This window comes from Protomyctophum bolini (genome assembly GCF_963924005.1).
Source record: "Protomyctophum bolini genome assembly, chromosome: 10".
Classification (NCBI taxonomy): domain Eukaryota; kingdom Metazoa; phylum Chordata; class Actinopteri; order Myctophiformes; family Myctophidae; genus Protomyctophum; species Protomyctophum bolini.
The window spans coordinates 12,641,938-12,660,587 of record NC_137871.1 but is presented as its reverse complement, the minus strand read 5'-3'; the positions used below and the strand labels follow the sequence as shown (position 1 = coordinate 12,660,587).

Sequence of the window (18,650 nt, the reverse complement as noted above, 5' to 3'; positions counted from 1 at the left end):
CTATATAGTAGTGTATATTTGTACGTCTCTAAATGTTATGATGAATTGAACATGGTGAACCCTATTGTAAACACGTGTAATGCTTTATGGTGATGTCCACAGTTAACAATCTTGTATTGAGTAAAGTTGTGCTTGAAATGTAATGTAATTCTCAAACAACAACAAATTATTCAATCAATCAATCAATCAATCGGTAAAGCTGAGCATAACATGTCCTGCACCCCTTATGCTTAACTATAGAGAAAATGTATACATTTTCATAATTCTGAAAATATATGGCTGATAAAAATATGAAAATTCTTACTCTGTGTAATGGATATGGAAATAATTGGAATGATGCAAAGATCGTGTTGAACATGCCCTCTTTAAGGAAAAATAATAAAATAAATCCTGTAAAAAATATTTGGTTTGAAAAAAAGTACTAGGCTGCATGAAATGGCACCGAACCCGTGACCGAATAGTAGGAATGTCTATGCAAGATCGGATTGTATGATTCGTGTTTGTTTTTATTGAGTAGGACCACTCTCTCTCCTCATGGCTCATTTCAATGGCTTTTTCCATAGGCTGCAGACTATAAATCAACAAACAGAGCAACGTGTTTGGACCATAGGTTGGGACGAAGGAGTTGCCGCACAGAAACGCACTATTCTGATTGGCTCGTCCCTCTCTGAACGTGATACCTACAGTATAGAGTTTTGTGTGTGTGTTTCACGGGCCCGCCCACACCATTAAAGTTAAACAGTTAAGTTTTCTTTGAACTCAGTGGATTTTTATGAATTACCGATGCGGAGTTGTTGTCAGAAGTGCAGATGCGCGACATTGCAAATCTTCGGTAGACGCACAGAAGTTTGAACTAAAATCATGAGCACATCAGCTGCCACATCAACGAAGAATTGTTTACGTTTGGATGATTTCATTGCAGGATGGATCGGTGGTGAGTGTGTACCCCTACAGAAGCCTCTCTGTTTTCCTCCGCTGCTCTGTTCTGGGGAGCTGGCCTAGAACTAATATTGCTGTTGTTATATTCAAAGGGAAAGTATTCAGATGCGCATAGCCTGTATTAAATTGACCACATGGTACACTTAATTATCTAATAGCTACGGTATATCAATATAGTATTCTTATGTTTGCTGCTATTTAAGTATGGTCTGCCTCCCTTCCCAACAGATTTTGCACACAAAAAATAATAATAAAAAACCCCGCTATTCAGTTGGAATGCATAATGCAGCGTATGTCCAATAGGGGCGCAGTTTGACACGTTAGGCTATTGAATGAAGTAATATGCAGCCACTATTTCTACATGACATGGCCTGCCGCCTGCATATTTGAAAATACTTATGGCCGACTGCATCTCCCGTCATGATCTTTGGACCATACAAAGTCGCATTACAACAATTGTATTTATTTACATTGCAATATCAATAGTACGTCACTCCTAGTGCTGTGAACAAAACAAAAACAATAGCTAGCCTTTTTTCCATAATTATGCATGCACAGCATTGCTTCTGCAATCGTGGAGGGTGAGATTCCAATTGCTATGCAGTCCAATAGTATTTTGCTCAAATTGATTGATTTATTTATGTATGCTCAGCTCTGAATATGCACCTGGCTCGCTGATAACAAACTATCTTTACACCTGGGAAAAACTGAATCCATTCTCTTTGGATCTAATAGTAATCTCAGCAAGGCAAATGGTTTCTTGGTTAGAGTTGGTGACAATGTTATCACACGTAAAAATTACCAGGTTCCATCCTGGAGGCTAATCTTTCCGGTGATAAAATGGCCACCAACGTAATCAAAAAAGTCAACCAAAGAACAAGATTCCTTTACAGGATCTCCTCACTGGTCAACAAAAAGCCTTGAAGACCTTAACAGGAGCCCTCGTACAAGGTTTCTTTGACTATGCATGCACCTCCTGGTACCACAGCACCTCAAAAGCCCTTAAAACTAGGCTCCAGACTTCCCAAAACAAATTGGTCAGGCTCCTACTTGGCCTCACCCCCTGAACCCACCTCACTCCTGCCCACTTTGACAGGCTGGAATGGCTTAGGGTCGACGGCAGAGTACAGCATCTTGCAATGGGTCTGGTCCACAAGATTCGATACACCACCAAGATACCCATGTACCTTAGATACTTCGTTAATGTTAACGAAGTCCACACCAAACGAACCATGTACAACCCAGATTCGGCACAAACAAGGGATTCATTATTTTCGCTCCTATGCCACCAAAATGTGGAACGCCCTACCAACAGTCATTAAGACATGCGAATCCCTTGACTCCTTCAAAACCGCTCTCAAAGGGCACCTACAGACGGCTGCAATTCGAAACTGGCCCCCGTAAAATCTGAAGCCCCCCTACCGCCCCCCCTTTCCCCCCCTCACTGCATACTGTGTACAGAACACATCGGTAAAAGCTGTAGCAGCAAAAGGTATGTTTCCAGAAAAAATAGCGTTGGGGCAGAGATGCTCTACTACAAATAGTTTTAAATGTAACCAGGTGTGGGCGGGAAAGGCCTTCTTTTAACCTTTTGAGAATCAAACAAAACAATTGGGATAAGCAGATAGGAATCGTTAGAATCTTCTTCCCAGGTTAATTTCAAAACACCCTGGAACTTCAATGTCTGAAATTCACATGACTATATGCTGACGGGCCATACATAATTCATTCTGGAAGGAAGCCAGGGGCCATATCAAATCTGCCTTGTGCCACAACTGCCCCTTTGCCGGACTTTGGTCGGTATGGCTGTAGGGCTATTTCTCAAATCTGCTTCCGCTTTTGCACGGACAGATGTATGCAGTGAAGATAAGAAAAAAAGCTGTCAGTTTGGTTTTTTTAATCATAGGCGGGGGTGCATGTGCTTATTATATTAGCTTCTTTAGATTTGATTCCAATTAAAGGTACCTTCAGTGTTTTCACTTAATTCAAATATCACTTTTCTTTTTTTGTGATAATCATCCCTACTATAGAGTGTGCTGACCATATAAGGAGTTCCTCCCTGTCCCCAGATAACCCCTGGGGTCAAAAAAGAGGCCTTCCTCCAATCATGATCGAGCGGGGGCGGGCCTTGGTGTGCATGCATGGTGTTGGCCTGTTGCACGTCCCCCCGCTGTAGAGCGTGTGCATGTGCACATCTTGTTACCGGGGCGGACCGAGGGTTTTTCCAAATCACCCAAATCACTGAATGCTCCTTTAATCATTTCCATTAGAGAGGGTTATAACTTAAGTATACAGATTGTTTGTTAATATGCATTGTGAATCAATAATGTAATTTTAGGAAGATCAATACATAATGCAAGGCAAAAAAGGCAAAAAGATGACTAAATAGATATACTAATATTTACTGCCTATGCAAGATGTTCCATATAGGCCTTTATCAAACAATTTTCACAATTTTCATTTTAATCACCAGTAAATTGTGATTACTTATGAGTGGCGCTAGTCCTTCCAATGTCTGGCTTTCAGACATGACGTCATGTGGCAGCAAGTCTTTGGACTTCTGCTCTCATTCATGCGCTCCCAACAATCAGCAAGGTCCCAACAATCAGCATGCCCCTCCCCAAAATAAATCTGCATGCCCCCTGTGTACAATCACAAACTTGCCCCTCACTTCACACAAGTGTGATTTTTTTACACTACCCCTGTTTTATGTCCCAAGCCTGCTTCAACAGAAAACATAATGAAATGTCATTTCCTTCACTAATTCAGACTTCACATCCATATTTAAAAATAAAAAAACGTAGAGTCAGTTTATGAATCAATTTATAACTGGGAGTCGGGACCACCACCCTGATTTCTCTGTGGAATCATGTATTGACCTCCGACTTTCTGACACTATTGACGCATCATCATAGGTCACCAGCTCGTTAGTGCACTTTCCGGTGGAAGAAAATAAATGTTCACTTTCCTGCATGGTCAGGGACCACCTTCACGGACCACCAGTGGTCCACAGACAATATATATTAAGTATATTTTATAGATATTTTGTATGTTTTTTAAACAGAACTGGAGTGTATTTGTGCAGCACAGGAAGATTCAGACGAGATTTGCTACATTTTCATACATTATTGTATGGCATGTGGCAGCCCTTGTGATACAAAATATGAAATCTAATGTGAGCTCAAAAACAGAATGATCGTGACTCGGTCTCTAACTTTGTTTCTTTTTTCTGCCTGCCTCTTCCTTTCTCTCGTTCTGTTCATTCTCTCTCGCTCTCTCTTCTACAGGAGCCGCCAGTGTGGTTGTGGGCCATCCGTTGGACACAGTGAAGGTACCTTCGACCATCATACCCTGATTTTACCAAGCTTTTATAAAACGTTAAGGCTGTCCACCAAGCCTGATTCACTTCACCACTATTGTGTACTTTCTAGATCAGCTTTTTCACTATTCACATTTGACAAATTTGACATGCCCAAAATAAGGATGCCAGGTGGTTAAACTTGTTTATATGTATTAAGGATTAAGACACAGCTGTTTCTTTCTTAAGGATAAAGAAACCTTTTCAACAACTATAGTGTTGTTGAAAATAGTTTTTCGAACACTCTCTTGAATAGCCCTGGTTTCAGTGGTTTGATTATCCTTTGTTCCTTTGTGAATGCATAATATAGTAATCAAAAGTGTATCAAAACAAGGAACAATAAAGTACAGAAAATGAATTAAACATAGAAAATGCTAATCATATTCTGCTGTATTGAGTTACTGAATATCTGGGTTCACTGAATTTCTTTTCTCCTTTTTCCATCAGACACGTCTACAGGCAGGGAAGGGCTACAACAGCATGTTTCACTGTGTTCTTACCATCTATAGAAAAGAGACCGTAAGAAATATCACTTTTTTATATGGGTCGTACTACTGTAACTTCTTTCTCTTCTCTCTATTTCTCTCTGCCTTGGTCTGTGTTGTCCTCTCTACATCTCACCTGACCTGTCCCAATCTGGGACTTTGATTTGATTAGGTTTTGAAATTAAGAGATGTACCAGTTTGTTTCAGTTCTTTTTTCCACATGGACAGTGATAAGACCCTTATCGTAGTATCTTTTTTGGCATTACATACTGGTCATTTACGCTGAAGAGGAGATTAGTTGGCAGTATCAGACATTATGCAAACAGTGAATAAAGCACGCACATCCAAAGTTATAAAGGCAGAGATAAATATCAAAGGGAAACAGAGTCTGAAAACTGGACCCAGTTCAGTCCAGATCCAGTTCCAAATGTATTTTTTTATTATCACCAAGGTGACGTTTCAAATCTAGAAACGTAACCTTCGTTGGTGGTAATTAAAAAAAAAGAGAGAGAGAGGGAGGGGGGGGGGCATGCACCAGTCCATCTCACATTTGTCAGGGATGAGGGATCAGATTACTTTTTACAGGCTGAGTACAGCTGTGTGTTGTTGTTTTGTCAGGTGTCCTGGAAAGTACAATAATGCTCCCATGCTGATTCTTCATCCATCTTACTGTACAAACACTCCCACAAGAGGGGATTCAATTATTGTCTGTCTGTCATGCAGACATGATTTAACCTTTTCGGGATGCATACTTAGTTTAGACTAGTCATTGGTTAGACATGGGTTAAGGTTAGGTTTAGGTGTGCTGCCCCGTGGGAGGTTAGGTTTAGGGTGAGGGTTTGAGATAGGTTGTAGATGTAGGACTAATGACTGGTCTAACCAATGACCAGTCTAAACCAAAAACTGTCTAAACTAAGTACTGCACCCAACATTTTCCTCTTGATTCCCTTGTGCAGGTTACTGGTTTCTTCAAAGGCATGTCGTTTCCCCTGGCCAGCATCGCCGTCTATAACTCTATGGTGTTTGGCTTCTTTAACAACACCCAGCGGCTCATAAGCAAGTACCGCTATGGCGACGGGAGGCACCCGTGTGGTATGCTGGACCTGACGCTGGCCAGCATGTTAACTGGCCTGGTCTCCGTGGGTCTGGGAGCCCCCGTAGACCTCGTAAAGATCAGGCTGCAGATGCAAACACAGACGGTTCTAGCAGGTATGTGAACGGTTTCACGTGATTAAACAAAAATATTTCCCCCCAAAGTTGTCAGTTACCTGGGTATTATGTTGGAGGGAATTGCCGCAGTGTGAATATGGACAGTAATTGTTACTAATTGTTTAGTTAAAAACCTGTGGCCTCATCGAGATCAGACTGCAGTGGCACATTTTAGCTGGTGAATATTTTGGCAGGCAGGTGAACTAGCATACTGTTGATTGATTACGCTCGCATGACAGTTTATTTGTGTGAAAATATAGAAACATTCTTAATTTCAAAGTTACATTACAGGACTTTGTCTAAATCAGTTCTGTTCTGAGAGAGGTGAGCTGAGCTTTTGCTCGTGACTGATATGGTTTCCTTGTAATGAGGATCAGCGCCATGTCAACCTATACCGCCGGACGCCCAATATTTATCACACAATAAATTCTATAAACCTTGGTATGTTTTACGGGCCCTGTCAGCTGAAGGCCTTTGGAATGACCCTGATCACTTCCCTTGGGGAGCTGCCTGCGAATACTGACCAAAGTCAAAGACGACTCAAATGGACTGTACAAGAGATCTTATGTGAATTAAACACTTTAACCCTAATGTCCCTATGGTATGGGTATGTCATAATAGCGGAACATTCCGTGAAAATAGCCGATCTATAAACTCACAACGTGTTGCAACACAACGCATTGTGAGCTTGTAGATTGGCTATTTTTTATGAAGATATTTGGTTTGGTGTAATCAGAAAAAGTAGGGGGCCAAGTACAGACCCCGAGTATACAGGTATATAGGATGTAAGTGGTTAATTTAACTTTGAGTTATATTTCATATATGAAATGGGCCATATAGATAAGGGCAGTTTATTGGTACTATGATAATTAGGAAGATATGTTATAGAAGTTTACAGTGTCACAATAGAGTACCCTTGTGACCATGTTGTGTCTAGGGTGTGTTGTCACTCTGTAAAACAACTGTAAAACTATAAAACCGAGATTATTCAAATCAGGTTCACTGTACTGAAAGTGTTATTGTAGTTCACTTCCTTATTATGACCTCATGCTCATCTAGTCATTTACTTGTGTGACATTACCCGACAACAGACTACTTTGGTTGGAATTAATTTAAAACTACAAAATACTGTGTTTTGGTTCACGACAGTTTTGGCATTGGTTCAAGAACAAACTGCTTGAGATATCCTATTAAAAACAGACAGGAGAAAATATACCTCCTGGATGGAGTAATAACAATAATATTGTGTCACTTTGCTGACTCACTGGAGTAGGTTGGGTGTTGCTCATGGACACGTGGCTACATGGTGGACTGTACAGTACCTTGGACATTTCCATGGTCAAACCAACTAACGCTGCCTCCTCAACATGCTCTTACCATCCCTCAAAGTTCAATGACTTCTGTCTCAGAGGTCATACAGTACAATTAAAACGATCCCTCAGCTCCTGATGACAGTATTGTATAAAGTCTAATTTCACTTCCAATGCAATCATATGACAAAGTATAAATGAGATCAAACCTGCTCATTTAACCACCGTCATTCTACAAGCTCACAATGTGTCGCATCGCAATGTGTTGTGAGCTTGTATGTGTCGGCAATTTGTTGAAGATCTTTGAATAGGGCTTAACCCATTTTGGGAGGGAACCCCTTTTGGTGTTAGCATTATGTTATGCTTTAGCTATTGAAAAATAGCAGATCTACAAGCTCATAGCGCGCCACCGAGTGGCGCGCTACGAGCTTGTAGGTCTGCTATTTTTGAAAAATGGAAAAACGACTGACATAGAAACATAGCTTTTTCTGAAAACTGTCAGGATGTAGAAGACATTTTTAGAATCTGATCTCAGGCCAAAATGTGGGTAACCAGATAAAAATGATAATAATAATATTTCACAAACACTGACATCCGCTCATGTTTGTGTCGCTGATACCCAGAGAACCTCCACCTCGCCGCCAACACGTCCACCGGTGCCAACATCCCTGCAGGGTGCCACGCCCTGCGTTCTGTGGACGTGGCGGGCCAGAGGCTCTACAGGGGCCCCATCCACTGCATCAGCAGCATCCTGCAGACTGAGGGCGTCCCGGGGCTGTACAGAGGAGCCGGGGCCATGCTGCTGAGGGACGTTCCCGGTTACGTGCTCTACTTCATTCCCTACACCATCGCATGTGACTTGTTGAGCCCCGACGGCAAGACCAACCCTCATCCTTTCTCCATCTGGTTGGCTGGAGGACTAGCAGGTAGATTGTGTGCGTGCGTGCGTGCGTGCGTGCGTGCGTGCGTGCGAACACTCACAAGAGCAAAGGGAAACACACTGTACTGTACTGTTGTGCCGTCACCGTCACTCAATGTAGGTGGGGCACTGAAACGGCAGCATTCATACCAGAAAGGCATTTGCTTCACTTCTGCCTCTCAGTTCTGGGGGCTTGGCCCGAACGGAACAGCTGCTGTGAGTTTAGTCCGCAACGCACAGCTGCCTTTCACAGCCATTCGATGACCCACCTACATTAGTTAACGCTTTACTCACTGGTTGTTTTCAAGGCTTGCAACACTGGCTTTTAATGATACATACTTCAAGTATTGGATTAAAAAATACATATTTCACCTGCGAATAATCAAATATTGGACTACTTTGAGATATTTAAAGACGAATAGTCGAATACCAAAAATCTGTATCAGTACACACACACACACACACACACACAGAGCGCTCCAAATGCAGCGTATATTCCGACACGGTTTTATCAACATTATTCAAGTGAGATGCGTTGGTTTTATAGACTATTTAATAGCAATATTAGGCTAATATAGCAATATGTATGACACCTGGATTTACCCAAGGAATAAAGGTTATATATTATCATCTATCGAGACAGACAGACAGACAGCCAGACAGACAGACAGACAGTATGTGAGCACAGCTGTCCTGTGCTCTCATTGGCTGTAATACAGACCTTCTCGGGGTGCCGTCGCAACCCCGCTCATACTGTATGATGTCCAGTTGGCAAATATCAAGGTATTGCTATTCAGAAACGCTCGGGAAGGCATCGGCGAGCGCTTATATGGCCGCTGGATCTTCTCGCAGAGCCTTTCACACACAACGAGCAAAACCTCGCCGATAAAGGCCTGATCTTGATCTGATCGGCGAGCAACAAAAAAGCTCCCCGACAACATAATCGGAGCAAATATCATGCAGTGTGTAGGTGGCCTTCGGAATGTGAAGAAACCTGAAAATCTCCATGAACTGTGGTGTGGTGTGTAAAGAAGTATTTTTTGGGGTGAACTAAGTTCTGTCTTTAATGGAACGCGGGGGGGGGGGGGGGGTTGTGTAACAACTTTCCCTCTATAGTGAGGTAAACCTTTGTAGAGAGTTGTCAACAGACACAGCAATGCTTAAATGTTAATTCCTTCCACTGAAAAGAGCTGGAGGAACCTCGTGGACAGCTTCCAGCTTTGAGAGAATGGTTGTAATTAGGTGTACTTTTTTGTTTATACGTGGGCGGGATGAAAATAGTCATCCTGGTTGCTCTCATTTTTGTGTGAATTAAATTAAACTTTTCAACATTTACGGTGTTACGGTGATTACAGATTGCAGACTGCACAGTTTTGGCCGGCTTACGTTGGTTATACCCGGTATGATAAGGTCTTAACCGCTGGCCAGTCTGTATGAGTTGCAAGCGGCATGCATGCCACATTACAGATCATAACAGCTTTTTTCTTTAGATTCAGAGGAACTTACACATGCAGTACAGAGCACAGAATTACACTATGTTTCTGCAGCAGAACAGTATACAGTAAAATAGAAGGGGCCTGTGGAGGAAGTCTTGGCCGTGTGCGTCGTGGGGAAGCGTTTGAAAGCCCAAATTGTTTTGTTTTGTTTTGTTTTGTTTGGAGGGAAAATGCCTTCCAGATGCTGCAGACAGTGAAGGTTGGAAGCAGCTGCAGTGCATGCAGGAGATGCGCAATCCAGATGCAAACTTTATGATGGGATTCTGAGGCAGAATATTGCGACTGCGATGTATGGAAAGAAGTTTACATTTTTAAATCAAATGGTCAGTTTGAAAACAATCTGGGAACCCATTAGAAAAAGCAAACAAGGTCAGCAGTCCAGGCACCTTGGTTGGTAATCCAGTCTGGCAGTGTGCCGCGGGTTCAACTCCCGATCCCGACGGCCTTTACTGCATGTCACCCCTATCTCTCTCCCCATTTCCTGTCAGCCTACTGTCTGTCCTTCATAAAAAATATATAAAATAAAGGCGAAAGCCACAAAAACAAAGCCATTTAAAAAAAGAAAAAGCAAACAAAAAACAGTGCCCTATTTTCATGTGAATTTGCGTGAGTCAACAGTCTGTCTCGAGAGACTAGTTTGAAAGTGACAAATGTTTTTAATTTGTTTATATTTGAATGATGGGATTCTGGAAAGCACCAGAAGACATAGCCTTGAGTTATAAACTTTAGCAGCAAATTATGATGACAATTACAATGGTCAATATTAGCAATTTCAGATGAGTATTGATACCATGAATAACTTAACTATTTCTGTTTCATTGCTTACTTTTTGCTGCTGCAACAGGCCAGTATTCCCCATCGATCTGAAATAATATATGTTAGATTTAGTTCAGAAATCTATCATTTATCTATTTATTTTAAATATTGTTTAAAAAAAATACTAATCCTTACCCGTTCTGAATATATGAACAGCAAATTATGTTCGGTGTTGCAGACAGACAGCGTTCGGTCAATTTAGTGTAGATTTAGTGTAGATATTTAGTTGGCTTTCAAGCTTCCGCTTCCACAACAACTAAACAGAGGCAGAACTTGCATCCGATTAGTGACCTGTTATTCAGAATAGACTAAATGCCTCTTAAATCAGCATGAATTAAAAACAAAAGTCACGTTTTCACCTACTTTAACCATGTGGTTAACTTAATGTTTCAGGATCCATCTCCTGGGTGACTGCAACACCAGCGGATGTGGTGAAGAGCAGAATGCAGGCTGATGGTCAGCTCCACAGGAAATACAAGGGTGTCCTCCACTGTATTATACACAGCTACAGGACTGAGGGCCTACAGGTGAGCTAGGGACTCCTCTTTCATTATACACAGTACAATATGTCTTTATTCATATGTACATATGAAACCAAATGGACCTGTAAAGTTACAAATTAACACTGAAGATTCTCAACAGGATTTCTCCCCCCTTCTTAATAATAATATGGGTAATAATAATAATAATATCAATAGTAAGATCATAATTTGTTTATTGGAGCAAGCATTGCCAAGAGACACCGTACATATAAGTAATATCACCTACTACACCTACAGTATGTCCAAAACAACAAACTGTTTCCAAAGCCAATGTACCAGTCATGTTTACATGAAAAGGAACACATGCTATGGTCGTTGAGGACTTGGACCTGATCTTGAAAACACTGCATGCAAGAGGAATGTTCAGCACCCTTACTCTGTATCTTCTTGGAATTCTAATTCTGTGCCGGTAGCCTTAATTTTATGCATGCGCACTTGCGTGTGTGTGTGTGTGTGTGTGTGTGTGTGTGTGTGTGTGTGTGTGTGTGTGTGTGTGTGTGTGTGTGTGTGTGTGTGTGTGTGTGTGTGTGTGTGTGTGTGTGTGTGTGTGTGTGTGTGTGTGTGTGTGCGTGTGCGTGTGCATGTTTCCCTTTGCTCTCTGTGAATGTGTGTCAATGTTCTTTCAGTTACATAAGGACACAAACAAACAAACCCCCCAAAAAGATTGGTACAGTTCTGCAAAACGGCCACCTGCGCAATGCAGTACAAGTACTGTTGCTCAACTTAAATAGGATAAGATTATATCCTTGTATTAAACTACTCAAATAAAAGTACAGAATTGAATACAACTCTGAGTGTTGACCTGAACCAATTTCAGACCATTTAACCAACCAAATCCCCAAGTGTAGTAGTAAAGACTTATGATGGAAAAGAGGTTCAAAGAAACTTAAATGGATCACATAACAGCAGAGGCCGTCCACACAAAACACTATAATACCATTTAAATATAACGTTCAGCCCCTGTCAGCATTATAGTCGTGGTGTGGACTCTGCCATGTACTTGAACCTTTTTTTAAATGTTATTTCAAACAATATATTTACAAAATATTATAGTTATAGTGCTTGGTACTTGGTGCTTGATTTCATTGCGCGCCGGTGTCACACCCCGAAATACAGTAAATGGCAGATCTACAAGCTCACGACTGTAGGCTACTCTGTAATTCTTTACCTTTCACAAAGGTAGTTTGATCCAGAAATGTACATGGAAGTAGAATTACCCTAGAACAGCGGTTTTCAACCAGTGGTCCTTGAGGGGGTTCCAGGTGGTCCCCAGCTAAATGATGGAGAGTTGGTAATGGTCCTTTATTGGCTCTTTAACCCATTCTGACCTGAGATCAGATTCATACGAGGTTTCCACTGGACACACACTGTTCTGATGAACCCATTCTGACCTGAGATCAGATTCTAAAAATGTCAGTCGTTCTTCAATTTTTCAAAAATAGCAGACCTACAAGCTCGTAGCGCGCCACCGAGTGGCGCGCTACGAGCTTGTAGGTCTGCTATTTTTCAATAGCTAAAGCATGAGATGATGCTAACACAAAAATGGGTTCCCGGTCAGAATGGGTTAACTCATGAGAGAGTTGAAACCCAATAGTTCAAATATTGTTAAACATCTGCATTACTTAATTTACAAGACGTAGAATTATTGTTATTTTGATCAACGTTTTCCTGTTCTTATATCTTATCTTATCCAACGACAACAAAATATTCTGAGAGGACTGAGAGGCTAAATCTCATCTAATGGTGGCCCGTGGCTAAAATGCATATAAACAATGGGCCTTGATATGAAAAGGGTTGAAAACCACTGCTCTGGAATGAACTCAGAAAGTACAGTACATGAAAAAGCTATATTCACCCTCACATAGATGGTGAAAATGAGTGTTTACATACAGTATAAAGGTAGTGTATTATTACCCAGCCCAGGTCAGCCCAGGTCATGCCAGGTGGGCCGGTGGCTCAAAGAGACTTGTGCCCACAAGATCAGAACACACTTTTATGGGCTGTATTTTGCGTGTCTTAAGTACCAGGTCTTATTCCCTAACTTGAGTAAACTAAAGACCTGGAGGTGTGATCAATGCTCTTTGGCCACTCAGAATAGCCAAATGGCATTGATCACGCCTCCAGGTCTTTAGTTTACTCAAGTTAGGGAATAACTTACACACTTAATACTTAAGGTACTTAAAATTTCCCTTGTACTTAAAATACAGCCCATAGTGACAAGAGCAGCATCCGATGTCACTTTGTCCACGATTTGTCACAATTTGTCTGTTGTCTGTCAGTTTAGTGAAACACGCCACCTGAACCAACCTAAAAGGTCTACACTACAGTATTTCTGCTTTATATTTATACCTGTCCGACTGCTGTGCTATACAGTTATTATTATTAGTGTTGGTCAAGTTAGGGCAGGGTTGCAAACTGTGTCAGGAACAGTAGAACATTCAGATTTTGTGTTTCACATTTATTTAATTGTGAAATCATGCAATGAATTCAAACTTAACCTTGCCCTCGCCTCGCACACAATGTGGTTAGCAAACATAACATTGTAGCAGCCATCTCCACATCCACTCAGATGCAGAACAAAACAGAGGCCATTACAGACCATTTTAGCAAAAACATGACAGACAACAATAATCACAAAAATCCTGATGGCCAATTATTATGTCAAAAAAATTGCAATGTTAAGCAAAGTAATCATGATTTTAATTGTAGCCATAACCGTGCAGCCCAAAGTCAAGTACACAAACTATTTGACATAATCTAAGCTTTCCCCTGATAGATATAACTTGAGTAACTATTGGTTAATTGTAGAAAACAGCTGATGATCGGTGTTGGAACACCAGATCAATAGGCATCACGATCATTGCGCTTTTTCTTTTACAAAACAAACTCAGCAAACTCAAACCATGGTTGGATCAATATACTAGGGTTATTCCAGGACAATTTCTCTGAGTTAAAGCCAATTGCCTACTGTAGAATCATTGCTATCATATAATTTCTCAGAAATGGATGATTTGAGACCCGTAACCTTTCATTATACATTTTATCTTGATGGAATGGTAAACTTGAACCTCAATGCTTGAAATGGTCATGGGTGTCCTGGCGACTCACCCCCAAAGTGCACTTACCACACTACTGCACAAGTGCATTGCATGATTTGCATTAGGTCTCTTTTAGGTGGTCTTTACACGAGAACGGTGTTCATATGAAACAGCAAAATAAAGTATCGTTTGCTGGTGTCCCTTTAGACGAGAACAGCGTTTTCAGGAGGTGAAAATGCAACAAAGTGAAACCACCTCCCAGAGTGTAAATCATGGCTCACGTTGGCTCACAGCACATGTGTTTATTAGTTCCTACAATGAACAAGCCTCCCTCCTAACAAGCACCACTCATCAGCGATGGTGAATGTAAAACCATGATGTAAATGAAATGCCTTGTGATAGGTGGCAGGCAGCAGCGTTTATGTAGCCTAATGTATACTATTATAAAATATATAACCATCCCGTGGCGTGCTCTGCCTGCATGCTCTGGGCTGCCTGTCAGCCTGTCTGTCACTTTGATGTGTTATTAGAAAGCAGGCAGCGAGCGACGGCCACAACCCCGTTGTGGTCTGGAAGCATCATTCAAAACCCAGAGAGACGGCGACCATCTCCAGATAAAACGGCGAAGTCCCGTTGCGTTCTCATTTTTATTGACCCTTTACACGAGAACGCACACTTTATGAAAACGCTATAATGTCGCTAGGTGGCGGTAACGGTATGCCAAATAGACCAGTCACCCACGTACAAGTAGTACCCCCTTTTGAATGATGCTTCCAGACCACGACGGGGTTGTGGCCATCGCTCGCTGCCTGTTTTCTACTAACGCATCGAGGTGACAGACAGGCTGACAGGCAGCCCAGAGCATGCAAGCAGAGCGCGCCACGGGATGGTTATATATTTTATAATACATTAGGCTACATAAACGCTGCTGCCTGCCACCTATCACAAGGCATTTCATTTACATCATGGTTTTACATTCACCTTGATGTGGCGCTTGTTAGGAGGGAGGCTTGTTCATTGTAGGAACTAATAAACATTTGCGTTGTGAGCCAACGTGAGCCATGATGTCATAAGTTTTGCGGATTCGCCATTTTGCCTGTTTATATGCGGAGACCATAGGAAACGGCGTTCTCAAAGATTTCCACTCTGGGAGGTGGTTTCACTTTGTTGCGTTTTCACCTCCTGAAAACGCCGTTCTCGTCTAAAGGGACACCAGCAAACGATACTTTATTTTTCCGTTTCCTATGAACACCGTTCTCGTGTAAAGACAACCATAGTGTCTCTCTATGTTGTCCATTACCGTGTTCTGCCCGCGTTTTTCCTTTCATCTTCAAATGATGTTGTGATCTTTCCTGCAGGTGTTCTTCCGGGGTGCATCAGTTAACGCCATCCGAGGGTTCCCGATGAGTGCGACCATGTTTCTGACCTATGAACTCTCCCTCAAGTTCTTCAGAAGCTTGTAATGGCTGTCGGAGTAAAATAAACTCCATGGAACACATAATTATTGGGAATTGAGCTGAGCTTAGTACATTTTGAGAAGTGTGGTTGCAGTTTTACTCCCATGAATCCAGAATTCTTGGTAGCACTTAAGAATTAAGAATTAATTCCAATGCATTAACCTATGGTTTGGAATGTAGAAAGGTACAGAGATTACATAGTTTCACTGTCAGTAGGCCTATTTGTGAAAATCTCAGTCATGATAACTGTATACAGTATATCATTTAAAGAAAGTCTGTTCTTTAATTGTGTATTTTCAATAATACACAATGGAAATCAACTAAACAAAGGGTTTACATAAGATAGTGGATTATGTGTTTATTACTTGCCACATCTTCCTTTGGATGTTAAATAAGCCCATTTATACTTAAGTACTGACACAGAGCCTTCTGTCCATGTTCTGGGTTTGTCCAACATTTTATGTAAGCTTACAGATGCGGACAAAATGGAGCAGTAGGCTACCAAAGGAAATTGCTTCAACTAAATTTAGTTAAAACGATTAACACTTTTTTTTTCTTTCATAATGGCAGAACAGTTTTGGGAGAAGTTGTGCAAATTGAAGAGAACTTTTAAACATTATAATGACCTGATTGATCGTTGCTGTTTGTAAAAAAGACTCTGAACTGCCCTCTAGTTGATGTATTGCTCAACATCCATGCCGATGTAGAACACATGAATCTACAGCGACGGTTTGAAATGAACATTTATTTTCATACATAAAGGGAGTATTACTATGAATGGGTCAAGTTCAACACCGTATTGCTGTGTATACTTATTCATTTCTTTAGGTTGAAACCAAAAGGCTATTGTAAGATAAAGTGCTCTATGAAGGTCATGTCTCCTACTGGGCCAAGAACTACTGTAGGCTATAGTACGATGCTGTGTTGCTGCTTGCCTATCAAGCAGTGCGATCCGAGTGAGAGAGACACACACACACACACACACACACACACACACACACACACACACACAAAAAGCGTACATTTTGAACGAAGGCAGACAGCCATTTATCTTTGGCCACTGACCGTGTGTTGTCCGTGCTGGTCAGGTTGTGTGGGCGCTCGCAATGTATCTTTGTCCAGACCGTGTTTTGTCCCTGCTGGGTACCTTTCCCTTGTTTGATGCAATACAGAAAAAGGCTCTTTCACACTTTCACTTTCAACACAGAGCGAGAGATGCTTGTTAGCCTCTGTCCCAGGCTTACTTATCTGCGAAAAGAAAAGCCTGGTCACAACCTAAGGGCCGATTCATACTCCTATTTTACAGCTGTTTCGGCACTGTAGTGCCGAAATGATTTCGGCTCGTCAGAAATTTTCAGTAGCACCGAAGAGCCGACTTTAGGACGGTACCCGCCCCCCCGAACCGCAAATTACGTCAAATTGTAGGCTCTACAGAGCCGAACCGACTTTTATTCGGCTCTAAAATAGGAGTATGAATCGGCCCTAAGGCAGAGAAGCTTTCGGCGGTTGTATCCTCCGGAACAGCCGTCAAATGTATTTCCCCCGGATACGATATTTTCCCGACCAATCACAACACTTGTTTCATTCACGGAGAATGTAAACTGATTTGTAAAGCATCAACGATTTCACATAAAATCCCGCAACTTCCGTCTTTTCAGCCCAGGGTGGCTGCTTGTAAGAAAGCCTTGCTGTGATTGGCCAGTAGTCGCACACCCACCAGGCTGGGTTGAAAACGCAGAGGTAAAGTCAGTGACGTATCACGGCCAGAAAGCACAGGTGTGAATTGCACTTATACGTCACAGTCTTATGACTTGACCACCGGAACGGCACACAAAGCTATTTGCATCGTGGCCGTGGAATTCTCTCAAATGTAATAATAGATACGGTGCTCCGTTGATGCTTGACTATCAAGCCTGGCTCTTTAGCTGACTGGTAACGTATACGCACCAATCGGATCCATAGGTCCCGGGTTCGCCCCCTGCCGAGGCTACACTACTAACAGCTAACAGGGGATCACAGATTGCTCATTAATTCTATGGTAATATTTGCATTACAAACCCTGTTAAATATAAATTTGTTTCATTACATTATCTTCTTTGCAGCATTCTGCATTGTTGACACTGATTGTCTATTTCTGTGTATCCCATGTTACTGAATGTACTTACAGTATGAATGTTTCTTATATTAAGAAAAGCAAGGGTTTTTTATTTTATTTTTTTTACTAATGGATGGATTCAGGTACACATTATTCACAGTATTGTTGCTTTTCAGATTCATTAGCCTCTCAGCAGCTAATCAGTATTTACTAGGACTGCATGTAATTGCACACAAATAAAGCCTTTGTCTACTGTTATATTTCTAATAGTTGTCTTAAAACGTTGTTTCTAGCTCATGAAAATATACATATGTAAATAATATAAAATGGCATTCCAGATGCTGGCGCGACAGATGTTTTATTGTAAATAAAGATTTTAATTAAAATTTAAAGAGCCTTCTTGATCCTTTCAACTACTAGTACTTCCATGAGTAACAGTCATAATGCATTTCTAATACGAGTAGAGTACAGTTACTATGTCAAGTAACATTACGTTGAGACACAGATTTTGTATTTGTATTGTGCAACTTTTTTTACCCAGTATTTGCGATTGTAATTGCGGAAATTGGAAATTGTGGAAATTGCGTAAATTGGAAATTGAGGAAATTGAGGAAATTGGGGAAATTGAAAATTGCGGAAATTGGAAATTGCGGAAATTGAAAATTGCGGAAATTGGAAATTGCGGAAATTGCGGAAATTGGAAATTTGCTAATGTTTCTCATCCTCCTCAATTTTTACGGTAAATACAACACATTGAGCAGGGCACTGCAGGGTAACCAGTGGTAAACCAGAAGTACGACACCAGTGCCTTAGCTTTTGTGTATTCAACTATTTGGGTAACATGTGAGCTTTATCCTCTAATTCATGGGCCTGGATCTTTTTTTTTCAAAATTTCAAAAAACATGGGCTATAACCCATCGTTTTTTTCATTTTTTCATTTTTTTCAAATCCTCAAAAATGATGAAAAACTTCTAGGGAGCTGTTTG

At 41.2% G+C, this 18,650-nt stretch overlaps 1 protein-coding gene across 2 annotated transcripts; it reads left to right on the top strand.

The window, feature by feature from the left end:
* Positions 1-754: 754 nt before the first annotated feature.
* Positions 755-18,037, top strand: slc25a48 (solute carrier family 25 member 48). 2 transcript variants are annotated; one of them, XR_013964717.1, is made up of 8 exons: positions 755-934; positions 4,227-4,270; positions 4,745-4,816; positions 5,739-5,991; positions 7,925-8,227; positions 10,926-11,059; positions 15,471-16,480; positions 17,450-18,037. XR_013964717.1 is itself a non-coding variant. In XM_080773703.1 (7 exons), exons 1-7 carry the CDS (start codon positions 862-864, stop codon positions 15,573-15,575), a joined length of 984 nt encoding a protein of 327 aa, XP_080629829.1. In that variant the 5' UTR covers positions 755-861; the 3' UTR covers positions 15,576-18,037. The 2 variants fall into 2 exon arrangements, 1 of the variants encoding a protein (XP_080629829.1); XM_080773703.1 differs by having other exon boundaries at positions 15,471-18,037.
* Positions 18,038-18,650: the final 613 nt, after the last annotated feature.